This window comes from Scheffersomyces coipomensis, assembly GCF_036884675.1.
Source record: "Scheffersomyces coipomensis strain NRRL Y-17651 chromosome Unknown DFJ63scaffold_9, whole genome shotgun sequence".
Lineage (NCBI taxonomy): Eukaryota > Fungi > Ascomycota > Pichiomycetes > Serinales > Debaryomycetaceae > Scheffersomyces > Scheffersomyces coipomensis.
In genome coordinates this window covers 564327-583341 of record NW_027042900.1, presented here as the reverse complement: position 1 = coordinate 583341, position 19015 = coordinate 564327, and the positions used below count along the sequence as shown (strand labels likewise).

At 30.2% G+C, this 19015-nt stretch overlaps 10 protein-coding genes across 10 annotated transcripts; 7 read left to right on the top strand and 3 right to left on the bottom strand. All coding sequences in view use genetic code 12, as the record gives it.

Annotated features, from left to right (window-relative positions):
- The first annotated feature begins 162 nt into the window (after positions 1-162).
- RHR2 (glycerol-1-phosphatase) lies at positions 163-1553 on the top strand. The gene has a single exon (XM_064907326.1). It carries the CDS (start codon positions 576-578, stop codon positions 1335-1337), a length of 762 nt encoding a protein of 253 aa, XP_064759543.1. The 5' UTR covers positions 163-575; the 3' UTR covers positions 1338-1553.
- Positions 1554-1581: 28 nt separating this feature from the next.
- Positions 1582-4352, top strand: UTP8 (Utp8p). Its single transcript, XM_064904555.1, has one exon. The coding sequence runs from the start codon at positions 1825-1827 to the stop codon at positions 4165-4167; it is 2343 nt and encodes a 780-aa protein (XP_064759542.1). The 5' UTR covers positions 1582-1824; the 3' UTR covers positions 4168-4352.
- A 1-nt stretch (position 4353) lies between these two features.
- On the top strand, positions 4354-4972 carry DFJ63DRAFT_262239 (uncharacterized protein). The gene has a single exon (XM_064904556.1). The coding sequence runs from the start codon at positions 4403-4405 to the stop codon at positions 4772-4774; it is 372 nt and encodes a 123-aa protein (XP_064759541.1). The 5' UTR covers positions 4354-4402; the 3' UTR covers positions 4775-4972.
- Positions 4973-5133: 161 nt separating this feature from the next.
- Positions 5134-5799, top strand: TPT1 (tRNA 2'-phosphotransferase; the record flags this gene model as incomplete). Its single annotated transcript, XM_064905370.1, has 1 exon — positions 5134-5799. The coding sequence occupies one exon, from the start codon at positions 5134-5136 to the stop codon at positions 5797-5799; it is 666 nt and encodes a 221-aa protein (XP_064759540.1).
- A 1414-nt stretch (positions 5800-7213) lies between these two features.
- Positions 7214-7804, top strand: DFJ63DRAFT_338110 (uncharacterized protein; the record flags this gene model as incomplete). Its single annotated transcript, XM_064908645.1, has 1 exon — positions 7214-7804. One exon carries the CDS (start codon positions 7214-7216, stop codon positions 7802-7804), a length of 591 nt encoding a protein of 196 aa, XP_064759539.1.
- Positions 7805-8397: 593 nt separating this feature from the next.
- On the bottom strand, positions 8398-9120 carry BUD21 (Bud21p; the record flags this gene model as incomplete). Its single annotated transcript, XM_064908644.1, has 1 exon — positions 8398-9120. The coding sequence occupies one exon, from the start codon at positions 9118-9120 to the stop codon at positions 8398-8400; it is 723 nt and encodes a 240-aa protein (XP_064759538.1).
- An 89-nt stretch (positions 9121-9209) lies between these two features.
- Positions 9210-11804, bottom strand: DFJ63DRAFT_263314 (DNA-binding SCF ubiquitin ligase subunit). The gene has a single exon (XM_064904564.1). The coding sequence runs from the start codon at positions 11522-11524 to the stop codon at positions 9299-9301; it is 2226 nt and encodes a 741-aa protein (XP_064759537.1). The 5' UTR covers positions 11525-11804; the 3' UTR covers positions 9210-9298.
- On the top strand, positions 11691-12785 carry DFJ63DRAFT_262436 (Mn(2+) transporter). The gene has a single exon (XM_064904560.1). It carries the CDS (start codon positions 11858-11860, stop codon positions 12734-12736), a length of 879 nt encoding a protein of 292 aa, XP_064759536.1. The 5' UTR covers positions 11691-11857; the 3' UTR covers positions 12737-12785.
- Positions 12786-12834: 49 nt separating this feature from the next.
- DFJ63DRAFT_324028 (uncharacterized protein) lies at positions 12835-15648 on the bottom strand (the record flags this gene model as incomplete). The annotated part of the gene is made up of 2 exons (XM_064907580.1): positions 12835-14045; positions 14088-15648. 2 exons carry the CDS (start codon positions 15646-15648, stop codon positions 12835-12837), a joined length of 2772 nt encoding a protein of 923 aa, XP_064759535.1.
- Positions 15649-16409: 761 nt separating this feature from the next.
- On the top strand, positions 16410-19010 carry DFJ63DRAFT_316025 (tRNase Z; the record flags this gene model as incomplete). Its single annotated transcript, XM_064906666.1, has 1 exon — positions 16410-19010. The coding sequence occupies one exon, from the start codon at positions 16410-16412 to the stop codon at positions 19008-19010; it is 2601 nt and encodes an 866-aa protein (XP_064759534.1).
- Between the last annotated feature and the right edge of the window lie 5 nt (positions 19011-19015).

Sequence of the window (19015 nt, the reverse complement as noted above, 5' to 3'; positions counted from 1 at the left end):
TTACTAATAGTAGTAATAATATGATATGGTTGTATAAACTAAAGTAGTCATGATATGAATATGAATATGAATCATTTAGTGGCTAAGTATTAGGAATAAAAAGGTGATGGATACATAGTTAAGAATGACTGCATCTGGTGATATTAAATTGTGAGAAAAAATAAAAAATAAAAATAAAAAAAAAAAAGAATTTTTTTTTAAAAAAAAAGCAATTTATAAATTACATTACACAAAGAAACGTGTAAAAATTAAACGCTGAGATAATGGCCATAGTTAATAATTAGATAGACACACAGACAGACCATCAGAAGCATCTCTCTCTCACTCACCCTGTGCGACTGACTGAGAGAGATATCGATGGATGGACAACTCCTTGATTCTAATTAGTTTTACGTATATATAAATAAACCTTTAATTCTCTTCTTCTTTTAATTGTTACATACTTCCTTCCTTCCTTCTTAATAGACTTTTACTTTATTTATTCCTTTTATTATCCTCATCCTTACAGAGTTTAATATTCCAACTACAATTATTATAAACTTATAGATTTTACTCACACACACACACACATCAATATGACAATTCAAAAACAACCAGCTATCTTTTACGTCAATGCCGCCTTATTCGATTGTGATGGTACTTTAGTCAATTCAACTGGTGCCATCAGTCAATTCTGGAGACATTTCGGTGAAACTAGACCTCATGTTGATCCTGAAGAAATTATTAGAACCAGTCATGGTGTACGTACTTTTGATGTCATTGCTAAATTTTCTCCTGAAGATGCTAAAGAACCTCAAGTTACTGAATGGGAAGGTTCAATTCCTGATTCATTTGGTGCTTTTGCTAAACCAATTCCTGGAGCTGTTGAATTAGTTAAATCATTTGATAAATTTTCAAAAACTAAAACCGAAAATGGTAAACAAAGATGGGCCATTGTTACTTCTGGTACTATGCCATTAGCTACTAAATGGTTGAAATTATTAACCATTGAACAACCAGATGTTTTCGTTACTGCTGAAAGAGTTACTAAAGGTAAACCAAATCCTCAAGGTTATCAATTAGCTAGAGATACTTTAGGTTATAATGATCCATCCAAAAAAGTGGTGGTTTTCGAAGATGCACCTGCTGGTATAACTGCTGGTAAAGGGGCTGGTGCTTTTATTGTTGGTATTTGTTCAACTTATGATCCTGAAAAAGTTAAAAGATCAGGAGCTGATATTGTTGTTGATGATTTATCATCATTTGAAATTGAATCTTATAATCCTGAAACTGATGAATTTAAAGTGGTGGTTAAGAAATATCATTATGCTGATCCAAGATTTTTAGAAACTGTCTAAATTAACTATTAACTTAATCTGTTAATTCAGCTATCTTTTAATCTTAATCATTCTATCTCATCATTCTCTTATCTTGTACATTAGTTAGTATTTTATCAAATATTATAAATCATATCATATCATATCATATTGTTTAACTACAAATTTTATAGACTGGGTCGACTTCTTTTTTTTATACTATTATAATATATAATCAACCAAAATATTATTATTTATAACATATTTATATTCTTTGTAGAGTTATCATCATTTGATTGACTATTTTAGTCAGATCTAAAAAAACTCCGATTGGGTTATGATTTTATGTCATAAAATTGGTTTTCGACATAGGCTCCATTTGCGACAAAACTGTCTAATTTTTGCGACACATCAAATAGACATAATTTTTTCTAACTCCAAAAAGAGCGATGCCATAAAATTTTTCAGATATAAAGCAAATATCATATCAAGTTAGTATACCCCATTCAACCCATCCACACCACTAACAATGACATCTCTAATCCCATCATCCATGTCATCATCATCTTCATCATCAAATGCATCTTCCCTTTCACATCCATCTTTAACTGATCATTATCCTGTAACCATCTTACCTCGAATTTCTGATTTAACCCTTTCAAATCGAGTTAGTATACCAACTTTATCATCATCCATAAATGAATCTAATATTATTGATTTTGGAATTTCAAAATCAATTATATCAAGTTATATCATTAAACCTACTCCTAAATTGATTTGGTCCTATGCTTTAAGTCCATCTTGTGTGGTTGATTGTATGGATGTTTATCAAATTGATAATATTAAATATTATTTAATTGGGATAACTGATCGTAAACTTCATAAAATAGTAGTGATCAAAAGAGGGATTATTGATAATGAAACTAAAGCATTTGAAGTGAAGGTCACTACTAAAATTATTAATATTAAACTGATTGAACAAGGGAAATCATTAATGGTGATTTATGAACAAGGTACCATTGAGAAATTTAATCTTGATATTGATGATGAAGGAGATATAGTGATTGAATCATCAAAACTTGAATTAACCACCTCGATTAAAAGAAAATCAACTATTATTTTCAATCAATTCATTAATGATTTATTATCGGATAAATCATTGATTTTATTAATATCTCATCATCAATCATCTTTACAATATACATTAGTATCATATTCTTCAACTCAAATTTTAGAAATTAATTCATTCATAACTCCATCAACCACATCCGCCTTAAAGTTCTCTTATGTTAATGGATTCATTTATAATTTAAATCTTGAAAGTTTAACTATCTCATCGATAAATATCGGTAATTTCAAACTTGAAAAATCCATCTCCATAAATTCATTAATCTCAACTCCATCAAAGGATGTGGATAATATAGCATTTTTTTCACCAAGTATAGATCGTTTAATCATTTCCATCAATAATAAAATCCATTTGATTAATTTTAAATTTGAAAGTTTATTAGATACATTCATTTCCAAATCTTCTTCTTCATCAGAAACTAATCCTGATAAAGTTTTCATTAATCAAGTGTTAAATGTCAAGGGTCAATCTTTAAATACAGTCAATTCCATCATTGTTTATTCATACCTTAAGAACAAAGATAAGAATGTTTATCTTTCTGTGATTAATTTGAATGTGGGATTAAATAAATTGAATGAATGTTTAGGTAAAAGTTTAAAGAATGTTAAACAAGTACAAGAACAAGAACAAGAAAATGAACAATTCACAGGATTGATTAATTTAATTAATGATAATTTCGATATTGAATCAAATCAATTATCTCAAGAATTATCTGAAATATATCATCAATTAAAGACCTTTAGTGGAGAGAAGAATTTATCTCAATGGGAAAGAGTCTTAATTCCATATTTAAAAAATGAATCATGGGAATCGATAAAGAAATCGATTAATAAACCTCATAAAAAGGGAAAATCATCTAATGTTATTCCTAATGGCACTACTAATCTTTCTAATGGTTCTAAAATCTATAATTTTAAAGAATTCGATGTCGAAAATGATAGAATTATTGATATAAATTTCATAAGACAAATTTTATTACTTATTTTTAAATTCGATACAAATCATAAAATCGAATATAAACAATCTGATTTCATCCCAGAATATACTTTAATCTACCTTTTAACCAATCCTTTATTCCCAGATGAATTCACTAAGGGGTTATTACAATTATTTAATAAGAGTTCTCAAATCACTTTATTAAGACAATCAATCATTACGTGTCCGAACTTAACTGTGATTGAATTATTAGAACAATTGATTAATGGGGATAATAATAAAGATATCTTTCAAGATTTAATTAATCGATTAATTGCGGGATTCTCTACTATTGAAATCACCAAGAAATTTAAATATTTAATTGAATCTCATATTAATGAAGATTTTAAATTAGATCAATTATTAAATAAATTATTATTAGTGGAGAAGAATTATAAAATTTGGTATTTGATTGAGATTATAATCGATGTCGGAGGATTATTCAATTGGTCAGAATCTACCATTGAAAAATTACAACAATTGATTGAAATTAAGATTAATTCATTAATGGCAAATAGTTATAACTTGACATTAGTGAATCAAGTTCTCTTATCCCCCACAAGTCATACCAAAAAGCAACATATTAAATCAAAGGGTAATAAGAAATCAAAAGAAGGTGATATCATTTCAACTAATGTTCAACAACAAGCTCAATTAGATTCAATTTTAACTATTGCAAATATAGCTAATAATAAACATTTGGATAATCCAAGTATTGAAATCTCAAAGAAGGTTCCAAATTACTCTATAGATAAATTAATCTTATAAGTATATAACCAATCCAAATAACACTAGCATCTCATAATAAATGTATATATATATATATATAAATAAGTTGTTGCAAAAAGATTAAAATAGTTTTGTCATAAAAATTTAATTTGTGACATGACATGGAAATTTCGCGACGTAAAAAATTGTGAGATTGACATTTTCAAAAAATTTTTAAACCAATCAACCAACCATTACTAGTCAAATAAGACCTTATATATACACATAGATTAGGATGGCTACACAACAGACTATAGCAGCAGCTAAATCAGCATACAGAAATGCATTAAGAGCCACCAAAATTGCCTTCAGACAAGATATACCGGTATTGACTGAATCAAGATTACAAATAAAACAAGGGTTTAAACAACATCAATCATTAACTAATATAGAACAAATTGAACAAGAAATTACCAAGATAAATGATATTTCGAAATTTTTAATTCAAAATATCGTCCAAGGTGAAAAACAAGATGATGGGAAATATTATTTAAATTTCCATGAAAAGACTGAATTAGGAGATAATGAAACTATAAAGCAAGGTAATAAAGATAATATGGGTTCATTGGCTGGTGCCAAGGGTTCAAAAGTGAAGAAATGTAGTTGAACACAGAGAATTTAGTGAACGAAGTGAACTAAATGAGAGGAGTATGATGGAAGTTATCACAGGGTGGTGATGTCTTTTACTCTACTAAGATATATCATAGTATAAAAGTTATACTACACTTGATTGAATAAATGTACATAGGTAATAATAAAACGATTCTTCAACGGAAGAGTCATAATAAACGTAAATATTAATAGTAATTAATCATATTTGTACGTAGATAGAGATTGTATGATCTGACTATGTTATTCAAAGTGTGAGTTAAGCACAAATGCGATATCAAAAATTAAAAATTGAAAAAAAATATGATTTGATTTAGTCATATTTTTCACAATCAATCAAGTCTATTTACCCCAATTATGTCTGCACCAGACTCAAGTAGACGAGATACGATAATATCCAAAGGGTTAGCCTATTTATTGCGACATGGTGCCATTAAAGAGAATCTAACCATTGATGAGAAGGGATACGTAAAGATCCCCGATTTATTAAATCATACACGATTGAAAAGTAGTAAAACCACGATGGAAGATATACTACGGATCGTAGCCAATGACACCAAACAACGATATACGATTAATGATGATGGAGATATGATCTGTGCAAATCAAGGTCATTCCATAAAAGCGGTTGATAATACCAATTTAATCTTATATACGAAAGAAACCATACCGAAAGATATTTATCATGGAACATTTAAAAAGAATTTAGGTGATATAATTCAAAGTGGAGGATTATCGAGAATGGGAAGAAATCATATTCATTTCACATCAAGTGAATCATCCTATGTAGCGGGAAAGAGATATAATAGTAATATTTTAATTTATATTAATGTGGAGAAATGTTTATTACATGGAATTCAATTTTATAAAAGTTTAAATGGGGCTATATTAAGTGAAGGCGATGGCAATGGATTTATAAAATATGAATTATTTGATAAGGTGATAGATGTTAAATTAGGAGTTGAAATTGATATCCTGACATATAAGGAAAGGGCAACTGATAATGATAATGATAATGATTAATAATAGTTGATCAGAAGAGGTGTGCTTTACGATTATATAAGCGGTAACGTTACTAATTAATTAATTAATGATGATTGATAATAGAGTTTACGAAGCTGGGTATAGCCCCGAGGAATTTTTAATTACCGTTGAATTATTATGGTCTAATCCAAGCTTGTGATGATTAAATGATAGGATTTGTATATGTCTAGACTTTTTCCAATCGGTCCGGATGATGAATTAATAGTAAAGGCATTTACTCATTTCTTGCCGGTATATATAGATATAGATATATATCCAGAATTTACGATAGAAAAACTAAGCGATTTCATATTCCACATAACAAGGGGTTGATCAGGGAAGTTAAGGGAAGGCCGATTTAAATTTTAAAAAATAAATAGAACATGTAAATAGAATTAAAAAATAATAATATTAAATCCCTTTAATAAAGGTTGTTTAAAGTGCAAAAAGCAAAGATTCAGACACCCATCCATTTTCAGACAGACACTCAACCAGACAGACAGACAAAAATAAGATTCTAGACACTTTCTCATTAAACTTTTTTTCTTAATTCCCCCTAGAGCTATAAAACAATTTAGAATTTTACTCTATACATTTAGGTCTAATATAGTACAGTTGACCAATTCAAAATCAAAATGGGGGATTGAGGAGGATACTCAGTTATATATAGAAGAAATAGTAAATCTGGGCTATATCCGAAATATGCCACAGAAGATATTATCGTTCCATCCGGAATTGCTGCTACTGCCCACTACTCATTCTTCATTAAATTTAGTGAGTAGATAAAAATATCTTTAGGGTCTAGACTGCGAAAAATAAAAATTAAAAGAAGGGACAGGACAGTGATGGAGGGAGTAAAGTGGAGGTTCCAGACGAAGGTTCTTTTTTTTAAGATTGTTCTTTTGCCAGTTTTAGTTAACTATAAGAGAATAATTTTATACCTTAACAAGTCTAGAATTTTTAAACTGATATGAAAAGAATGATGATGATGATGATTGTTTAAAGGCAAGGTTTACTATCTCTCTTTACCTGTTATGTATATCTCTTGACCTATTATGTAAATATCCATAATATTTCAAAAATTAAAAAAGACATCCTTTTAGTTACTATATAGAAGATTAAAACTCTTCATTGAAGAATGTCCTTTTATTGCCATTAATTTTTTAGAATTGTAATCGGTTCAAGGTTTTATTATTTAAATCATTAATTGTTAATTTATAAGCTTTCTTTCCTTTTCTTACTTGTTCTTCTTCTTCTTATTGTTTCAGGATATATAAATATATCAATTTCTTGGTTAGAGTTTTACTTTACTTTACTTTACTGTTCATTCCTTTTATATCCCATTCATTCATTCACTCCTTTAACTTTTACCCCAGATATCATCGCCTATATATATACCCACTTCTTCATGATAATGGAACAACGAATATACTATTCACCTCCACCTCATCCCACTACGAACAATTCCAATTCAAACACCGATCCTACTACTACTACTACGAATGATACAAATAAAATATGTCAATGGTATTGTTGTTCATGTGGTCAAAGCTATGGATCAATAATATACAAAGCAACATCAATTGAAGAACCAGTTTCAACATTTCTTAGAACTCATGATTTACACGGTTTGAAATATTATAGTCAAATGCTGTATACTAATAATGATCATCCTCCTCCAATCGATGTCACACATATTAAACCTGATTTAAATCATCGCATTTCTCAAAATTCAGATTCATTTGATTTGTATCAAGATACAATTCCATCACGGAATTCCTCAACTTCAAGCTCTGGAAGTTGCTTCTCCTCACATATCCATCGTACTAACTCTACTGATACAGAAATACAATCAATACCTCCCGAAATCGAAACAACTTCAAATAATAAAGAAGATGTCATACTAAACACCCCTACAAGGTTTGATTGTCATAGATGTAATCATATGATGTGTCCCTATTGTCCTAAACTTCGGTTAAAAGATTTACAAGATAAAATCAAATAAGCGAAGTTTGATATTTGTTTGTTTTGATGTCTTCGTTTCAAACGTAGGTTGATGCAAACATCTACTTTCAAAACAAAAGTGCTAATGAATTTCAATGACTCCTCTGCTCCCCCCCTCTAATAGCTGCATATATGTATTTCTGTTTTCTTGTCCGTCCGGCCGCCTTAGATAATATAGATTATTCTCATTAATACTTTTGACTTTATACATATCTATACATATGAATTGAATTTGTAGGAGAGGTATAAACTTTATCAATGCAAAGAAGTTGCGAAATTTTAAAATTGCTCTTCGAAGAAAAAGAAAAATTTATTGCGCTTAATTTTGATTTTACTATACTGAAATTATACAGCAATTATGTGGATTTCTTGGTAATGTAACTCGTCGCTAAGACCATCTCTATCTCATGGCATATACTACTTCATGTTCAAAATCATTGCTACATGGTCTTACTTTATATGGTCCGCATAAATTTCTGGTTCTAATATCTATAAGTTAGTTTGTATTATTTAAGTTTATTCCTACTTATGCTATGCTATGTAAACTTCTATCGATTGCTCTTTGCAAACCAAAATAAAGTGTCTTTTATTGATCTATTTCTTATTTAATGATTTTCTCTTTAACCATTTATCTCTTGATTTTAATATTTTAGATTCAGATTTAGGTACTAATTTATTCTTAGTTGAACCAAATGATTGAACTTTAACATGGACTGGACCTTTAACCATACTGGTCTTTCCTGCCAATTTGATCTTTTGTAATTTATCTTTCATTAATTGTTGACGGATCAATTTTTCATCAATCTCTTCAAAATCTCGTATTCTTAAATGTTTACCATTGGGTATTATAGGTTGATTATTAACAGTTTCAAGTAATTCTTCTGGTAAGAAATCTGGAAGTTCTTCTTGTTCAATATGTGATGATGCTGGTTTGGATTCTTCAATCTTTTGTCTTTTTGATTCTTGTTGTTCTTTATATTTTAAATCAAGTTGTTTTCTTCTTTCTCTTTCTGCTTTCTTTGATAATGCATCTGCTTCCTTTTGTTTTTTGATCTTGGCTTCAATTTGTTTTTCAGAAACCTTGGTTGATTCTTCTTCAGGAGCTTCATCATCGGAGTCTTCATCTTCTTCCTCTGAATCTTCTTCAATGTCATCTTCATCTTCATCATCTTCCTCTTCATCAACATCTGCTACTTCTTCTTCTGCAGTATGATATTCAATATCATTTAAACTATTACCTTCATCCAGAAACTTTATTTTAGTCGGCTTCCTATCTGATTTCACCTGACTTCTTGTAACTCTAGTAATCGCCACCATTATGTCTTCACAGTGTTTTTGATTATTATAATTTTCCACTATTGATCTTTAATGATTTCTTTCATCCCATCCATCTCTATATTTTTTTTTACACTACACAAAATAAAACATCAAAAAAAAAAAGTTGGTCGTGCAAAATTGTCAAAACTTTTTAGATAAAATTTTGCAATCATTAAGTTTATTGAATAACTAAACTATTTATACCAAATGATTTCCATTTTCTTTTATTAGCATCATTCTTTATAACTTTGACGAATTTAAAATCAGTAAGTAGTTTAAGAGTGGAAGGATTGATTTCAATCCCATCTATAATTAACTCATCCAACTTTAAACATTCCACTGATTGATCACCTCGTTTAAGTCGTTTTAAATTAGTTGAAGTTGCATTGAATAAATCAATTAATCCAATACCTTCAATCTTAGTACAGAAACTTATATCTAATACTTTTAATTTACATGCTTGATACCCAATCTCCCGTTCAAGATCTTGATTGAATGTTTTTAACGTCAAATTATCAATATCTAATTCATTCAAATATAACTTTGCCAAATTTGGAACTACCTTGATTAATCGACTCAATGATAATGTATTATGATTTGGACCCATATGGAAGGTATCAGTTCGGAAATAAATATGTCCCGAGAGACCGATAAGTAACGTATCCAAAGATTTTGATCGATTACATATCTTTAAAAATAGTAACAATCCTCGTGTCGATAAGGAACTTCCATATAAATCAAGATATTGTAAAGTTGATAATTGGGATAAATCATTCAAAGAGAATTCATTTAAATTAGTAGCTGAGTTTAATTTCTCTTCTCGGAATACTAATTTTGTCAATGTGAACGATGGATTATAATTCTTTAAAAGTTGTAAGAAATCCAATAATTTAAAATTAACATTGTTTTCAAGAATTATCTTGGTTAATTTGGTAGTCTTGATTAAGAATTCACCTAACAATGGCAATCTATTCAAAAAATCAAATGATGCAATGGATAATTCTGTTAAATTAGGGAATCCCTTATCAAGGAATAAAGGATAAGGATTAAAACTATTCATGGAAACTCTCATCTTATTATTACTCTTCAATAATTGAGGATGATTGATAGTTACTAAACTCTGCAATGATTCAAATTCAACAAGCTCATTATTTGCAGTTTCCACTAATTGTTTGAACCTTTTATCTTGAATCGGTATGAGATCATTCGATGCACTATTCAATTCAGGATCAATTATTACTAAATGTAAGTTTTTTAATTTTGGAAAAAGCTTTAATAAAATATTCTCATATCGGATACTACCACTCAACCCTAATTTCATCTCTTGCAAGCTTTTTAAATTATTTAATCTCCAACTTAATTTACTAAGACGATTCAAAATAAGGTGAAAATTCAAATTTGTATCAAACAAATCCAAGTTCTGAATACTGAAATTTGGTTCTTGAATTATCAATTCAATCACTTTTTTCAACTGAACGGCATTAATAACTGAACGTAATCGTAAATTCTTAATTTGTTGGGAATATGATTTATGAACTATCAGTTTCATTAGTTTCATACCTTGGGTGAACTCTCCCACTGTGATTCTAGGTTTTAATATAAATCTATCATTGTATAAACTTGGGATATTGGTTAAACAGAAGTACCATGTCTTACTCACCAAATGGCACTTGAGGATTAAGTGTATGGGTAATTGTTGAAATATGACTTCAATCACTTCTAATGGTAGATATAAGAATGGATCGAATGCTTTACTTGGCTTTGATACTTTTACTTTCTGACTTGATGTTGATTGACTTGAATTTCTCTTTAATGGAATCATCTTGTTTAATTGGCTATTCAAGGGGGTTTCCTGTGAACCCCCAGTACTTGAATTATTACTCCCAGTAGATGGAGTTTTTGAAAGTCTTTGACTTCTAAGCTTTTGATTTAATGTACTATACTGACTTTTCAATTGAATCAATAACTTTTCCAGTACTTTAATCCCATGTTTCCTTGCTGCTTGTTCTATAATATAAATCCCAGTTTGATAAGCTTTATAAGCTTCAACTTCTTTATTCATACATCGTAATACTTTCCCTACTCGTAAATAACCTTTACAACTTATAGGATCAATCTTAGTGATTTGTTCAGCATCAAACAATGCTTTATTCAATCGATCCAATTTTTCATAGGTAGCAGCTCTTTGATCCAAAAGTGACGTGAGTGATGGATGAACGCATGTTCCTATGATGGGTGATTCTGGAAACCCTTTCTCTTGTCGTATTTGTTTTACTTTTGCAATAGACAAGTTTGATAATAATTTGATTAGTTCATCATATACTTTCAATGCTTTGGGATAATTTGATGTTTTGAAGTATAAGACTGCTAGTTCAAGTTTCTCTTCTAGTAGTTCCAATGCCATTTCATATTATCATCTAGTAGTATCTATTATAGTTATGTTGATATGGTTGGTTGATCTATTTGTTTATGATTTTTCACAGTCTTTATTTATTTTCTTGATACTCGCGTTTTTGTAAATCAGGGCTCTCTTTTGCTTCATAAACTGAAAATGGTAATTAATTTATCATACCTCCTGTATTTCAACCAGGAAAGGACTCCATTATTCTATCACAAACTTTATAAAGCTATCAATTGCTCATATTATCATATCATACACCTGTCAGGCAAACCTTTTAATCTTGACATTGAAATCTAAGAACAGTTACACATAAGTCTGGGGATCTACTAATCAAATATGGGGGGATTAATGCTAGAAGTTATTCTATTGTCTATCCTGATGGGTATAATTACCTTTATAGGAGGTGTCCTACCGGTAAGATTATCCATTTCAAGTAAACGAATCAGAGAGTTTTCTCAATTCAGTACCGGTATCTTGGTAGGGACTTTATTAGTATTGGTTATACCGGAAGGGGTAAGTACTTTGGTTGAAGCTAATGAATTATCTAAATTTAATGCTAATTATGTTGGATTTTCCTTATTGATAGGATATGTTACCATGTATACCATTGATAATTTCCAAGTTTTAAAGACAGATAGTAAATTACCATTCAAAGTTAAATTTCAAGATGTTACTTTAAAAGATAAAATATATTCTGTGTTTAATTCAACTGTGACATTAGGATTAGTGATACATTCAATAATAGATGGTGTAGCTTTAGGTTCATCATTTTTAAAAGAAGATTTATTATTAGAATTGATATTCTATTTCGTGATTGTCCTTCATAAATTGCCAACTGCTTTCAGTCTAACTTCAATATTAATAAAGGAAGGTTATACTAAAACAGATATATATTTCCATGTGATCATATTTTCCATAGCAACTCCATTATCTTCGATAGTGATGTACTTCTTTATCATCTTAACTGGGTTGAATAGTCAATTTACGTTGGGTATACTATTCTTATTCTCAGCAGGAACGTTTTTATATGTGGTTAATCATGTTTTCCTGGAACTTCATAATTTCCATCATGGACCTGAATTGGTATCTATACCTCCTTTATCAGCAGATAGTAGTGAAACTATCTATCTGGATAACGTTACTCGAAAGGACATTTTAATTTACTTCGGCGGGTTGGCACTTCCAACTTTATTTGGAATTTTAGGGGTAGAGTGACACTATATAGCAAATTACAATAATAATTCAAAGCGTACTTTTTAACATAATACATATTAATAAATAAATAAATTATAAAATATAAATAAATAAATATATCAGACATCATCGTATAGTCCATTTTGTCTGTTTAACATAATATCTTCAGCTTCTTCTGGGTCAATATCTTCATTATTCTCATCATTATTTTCGTAATTAACTACTTGGTTATCTTCATCATTAACTTCTTCGTCTTCTTCATCTTCATCACTATTAGTAATAGGATCTTCTACTTTAGGAGATTGTTCATTACTGACATAATATTCCTTTACTTCATTATCATAATCTTCATCAGCCACAGGATTACTTGCTTCATCATCACCGAGGAATTCATCACCTTCAGTATTACCAGTTTCAGTAGCTTGCATTCTGAACGCCATGAATTTATCATCATCATCACTATTCAATACTTGACTTGTATCAAATGTTTGTCTACTAAATCGACTTGATTTCTTTTCAAAATCCTTTGATCGAATGGCTCGACTCAAGGTATCATTAGCTTGTGGGACAATAATACTATTAAGATCATTAATCGAGTTATTGCCTGATCTTGACAAGTTGGAATCTTTCAATCTATTCAACCCAATAAGGGAATTCCGTTTTGAGCTAGGAGCTGAAATCTTTGGTAAATATGCCTTCTCTTTGAATTCATCATTGATTATTATAGATTCAGGTTGTTGAATGGCCGAATCAAGATATGGATTACTTTGATGAAATGGAATTCGTTCTTCTTGATATTTTAATTGTTCATTAGATGGATTATGAGAAAATGAAAGACTGAATAAATCATTACTCAGTGATATCTTATGAGTACGGATATTACCTGAACTTCGAGCCTTACGGATTTTTCTTCTTTCTTCTACTTCTTCATTATTGTCGGAAAGCTCTGCTGCTTTATCTACAGCCTTTGCCAAAGTTGTATTAGGTGCTTTATCTTCTTCAGTATCATTGATTAAAGTTGATTCTGCTGAAACATTCTTATTAATAAAATCATAACTCAATGAAGAAAGTGAAGTTGTCGATTTTCCTTTTGAGAATTTAGTTGAAGCTTGTTCTTGAGGAACGCTAATTGAATTTCTCTTTTTCTTTAAAACTGTCTTCTTGGTTGGAACATGAGCTGAATTTTGTCTTCTAAGTTCAGTAGGGAATCTTGCCACATTCTTACGTTTCTCTGGCGTATTTGGAGTAGAGAGTGATTTATCAGTAGATAAAACTGGAGAATTAACCAATCCAATAGTCGATTTACCTCTTCTAATAAATTTGGTAGCTTCTCTTTGACTAGCAGTTGCAGTACTAAGATCAGTGGTATTACTTTTATTGTATGCAATTCGACTATTAGCAGAAGTAATGATTCTTCCACGAAGTAAACTGATTGAATTATCAAGAGCAAATTCCATTCCACAATGATTATGAATCACTGTAATCTTAGGCCATGATGCTCTAGCCCCTCTTAATATAAAGTCAACTATGAATTCAGGGGAGGGATCTTCAAATAAATTTAAGAAATCCATTGGTTTATAATCAGGTAAGATTGTCACATCACCTGAATAATTTTGGGATAAGATCGAGATTAATCGATTTGACAAATTCTTACATACATCAACTTCATTAAGGACTTGAAGATAATGGATGACTTCACAAGTTAAGAAATCATAACTATTATTCAAAGCATTTTTGATTTTATTAGCCAATTCATTCTCAAGTTCTCCACCACCAACACTACTCACTGCCACTTTTAAAATAGGCACCACATGGGGATTCACTTGTACAGCAATTATATGATCAACATTAAACATTTCCAGCAATCTTGTGATCGGTAAATCATTATCGACGGAACCATCCACATACTTTGCTGATGAATCATTATTCCATTCCCGTACTTCTCCAGTTCTCGGATTACGTTCATAAATCGAAGTAGAAGGGAAAATACCTGGTAATGAACAACTTGCACAAACTGCAGACCAAATTAAACAATGTGGTGCCGTAAGATAATTTAATAATCTTGTCAGTTCATGAATAGATGTAGGAGAAACTGTAATATTTAAGATTTTACCTGATCTATTATAGGCCTCTCTGAAAGTTAAATCACCTAAAAATCCAATCATAGTCTCTTTCAAATATTTTATATCAAAGAATGTTCCATATTTTATAAAATGACTCAAGTTGCCAAGGGCTCGTTTAAAATTACTTTGATGACGAGCTTCTTGAGATCCAAAAAGCTTAAGTTCCTTATCGGCAATGGTAACCAAGATTTCGATCACCTCTTCATTGGTATGACAACATAATATACTGGCTACTATGGATCCTGCTGAAGAACCACTGATAATTCTGGGTAAAAGATTACATTCCACTAAAGTTGCCAATACACCAATATGAAATACTCCAAATGTACTACCACCTGAAAGCACCAAGGCTGTTCTACCAATATTTCTTCTGGTTTGAATCAACATTCCTAATAAGTATCTATCATCCAAATTCACATCAGGATCATTAACCAAATAATTCAATGATATTTTACATTCTTCAATATATTCTTCAATGATTTTTTTTGTACCAGTAAATGAATGTCTATAAAGATTGATATCTCCCATATTACCAAGATTCCGTACCCATTTAGTTCTGATATAATATAAAAGTAATTTATAATCTTTATTCAACCTTGCATTTCTCATTTCATTTAAATTATTGAAGATAAGGTTATAATCATATAAATCTGATTGAGGACTTGATTTCCATGAATTATGATTCATTAGTTCATCTAGTTTTAACGAGATTTCATACCATTTTTTATAGTTGGTAGCAGTCTTTTGTTGTTCCAAAAGGGAATTTATAAGTAGTTTCTTATCATCTATTCGAGGAAGTATATACTTCATGAACGGTATCGATCTTATACTTGGAATTTGAATTCGTGCTGGCTGTTCGAAACTCTTTGATATGGCAGAATATTTGTCAAACAACGAGTCTATGATTTCGTCTGTTGCGATAGTATTAGTACTGACACTTGAAGTCAGAGATATCACAAGACTCATATTGTGACTTGTACTTTGTTGTTGTAGTTTATTGTAGTTGTTGATGTTTATAATTCAGAAAACTGGGGTATATTTATTTATCTCTTCATATTTTTTTCTGTACTACCCGAGGCAAACAAACAAAGGGCCTTCTTCTGCATTTGACTTTTGCAGTATTTTTAAAGTGTGCGACATTTCTTCAATTTATGAGACATTTTGTTGCGACATAATATTTTTTTATAAAAAAGTAGTATAGAGAGAAGAGGAAGCGTTTAAACAGTCATTATGACTATCTTTAGTTAGTTATCAAATGTTTCGCTAGGAAACTCACTAATTGTATATATAAATCCAAATCCACTAGCGTTTTGATTTATCCTGGGAAAGGTATAAAGAGGTTCAACTCTTGCATAAAGTATCCTGAAATATTCGGACCAAATCATCATCATTTAAATCGTATAGCTGCCTTTCATCATCAAAGTATAGAATTATCCACAAGACCAGTTAAGTCAACCACTAATAAATTCATACAGCAAGGTAGTTCCAGATTAAGTCTTCGAACTTTTGACTCAGAAAACGAAAGAAAGAAATATTTCAATAAATTCACAGAACATAATCAAAGTAAAGGTATGTTCACGGTAACTACTGCAACTCATATTACCGCTGATACAAGTCATCCATTGATATCATTAACTACAAGAGATGGGGATAGATATTTATTTGGGAAAGTTCCCGAGGGAACTCAAAGAGCTTTGGTTGAAAATAAATTTAAATTAACGAAATTGAAATCATTATTATTAACAGGTACTATATCTTCATGGGCTGAAATTGGGGGTTTACCAGGATTATTCTTAACTTTAAGTGATGCTACTAAAAAGGGAATTGATGTATATGCTACCTCGTCTATATTATTATCATATATTGTTAGTACATGGAGAAGTTTTGTATTCCGAAAAGGTTCAGTATTAAGAATATTTGAAGCTGATTCAAATAAATTAATTGCAGATAATAATTTAGTCATAAAACCTATAAAGATACGAGCTACAGTTCCATCCCAGATCAATGAAGAAAGTGTCAAATATCAATCTCAATTCCAAAAACTTGTGTCACTCATGTTTCCATTGGATACATCTAAAGTTAATGATCGTGATCCAGAATCTTATAAATCTGATCCTGCTGAAACCGATGTTCATGCTCGAGTAAAACTTCCACATCTTAATTTAAAAGGTCAAGAATCTCTTTCTTACTTGGTTAGATTCTTACCTGTAAGAGGAAAATTCGATCCTCATAAGGCAAAAGCTCTTGGGTTAAAACCAGGTGAAAATTATAGAAAATTAAGTAGTGGTATCTCGGTATATAATGATGATGGAATTCTAGTAACTCCGGAACAAGTAGTAGATGCTCCTAAACAAGTGTCGAAGTTATTGGTATTGGATATACCAAACAAATCATTTTTAGAGAATACTATTACCAGTGATCAATGGTTTGCCAAGAATGAAGATATCGGCGAAGAAGAAATTGGTATTGTTTATCACTTCCTTGGTGGTGATATTGACTTAGATCAATATACTTCTTTTTTAAATAAGTTCAATCCTGAAACTAAACATGTTATTTGTCATCCTCAAGTAGCTGATAATACTCTTGTGTTCAAAAGATCAGCCATTAATACCTTAAAGTTACGTTCCATACAACCAGATCATTATAACTTGCCTCATATCCAAGAAGGGTTTAATTCAATTAGTACTGGTGTTAATAACACTTATAGACTTCACCTGCTTCAAAAATTCATTATTACCGCTGATGATGTTACGGAGGATTCAACCGATGTTCCTAACTTTGTGTGGTCTTCATTATATGATGAACATATTTCACCATTCAATATTGCAGCAGATAAAGATTCTGTGCTTAATTCAGAACCTAATTCATTAGAAGCTCAAAATAGTTCATTGAAAGATCAAATTCAAATCACTACTCTAGGAACAGGATCTGCCATACCATCTTTAGACAGAAATGTCATTTCAACTTTAATAAGAGTTCCATATTATAAAGGAAATGAAATCAGACATAGATCTATTGTTTTAGATGGAGGTGAAAATACTTTAGGCACTATGCTTAGAAACTACGGTCATAATAATGCCGCTCAATTCCAACAAATATTTGAAGAATTGGATCTTATTCATTTAAGTCATTTACATGCTGATCATCATTTAGGATTGATTTCAGTCATAAACAAATGGTTTGAAATTAATGGAAATAATGATAAAACTCTTTACTTGATAACTCCATGGCAGTATAATAACTTCATTAAGGAATGGTATGATTTTGAAGGTCAACTTAACCTGTATGTTGATATTAATAGAATTTCATATATCAGTTGTGAAGAATTTTTATCAGATAGACAAAGAACATATGAACAAATTGGAATGGATGAATTCGAAGAGTTATATGATAACAAGGATCTTAATAGACCAGCTCGTAGAGCTACTTTAACTCCCCCAGCCGAAAATTCTCGATCCCAACTTTTTAATGAACTTGGAATTTCTGATATTTCAACCACAAGAGCCATTCATTGTGCTTGGGCTTATTCCATTAGTATAACTTTCAAATTAGATGATAATAGTAAGTTCAAAGTTTCCTATTCTGGAGATACAAGAGCCAATCCTAAATTTGTTGAAATTGGATATGGTAGTGATTTATTAATTCATGAATGTACTCTTGATAATGAATTAATTGAAGAAGCCATTGCTAAGAAACATTCCACTATGATTGAAGCTATCAATGTGGCTAGATTTATGAATTGTCCTAAAGTGATATTAACTCATTTCAGTACCAGATATTCGAATAAAGCTAATTTAATCATTGATAGAAGTCAATTTGTTGAAATGTCAAATAATTTAAATCAATATTTAGAGGAATATCATGCGGTACCAAATATCTTTTCAATGGAAAAGAGTCCAGTACCAAAGCAATCATTGGATACTTTAGAAATATGTTATGCGTTTGATTTCATGAGTATAAGATATGGAGAAATTCATTTACAAAAAGCAGTTCAACAATCACTTTATGAAATCTTTAATGATGAAGGTGAAGTTAATGAACTGAAGATTGAAAAACATAAAACCAAAACGAAAGAAAAGAGAGAAATTAAAAGATTAGAGAGGATGGCATTCATTGATCAAAGTAAGAAGAAACGTCGAGTAAGTACTGATGAAGAAGTCACTTCAAATTAATTAAT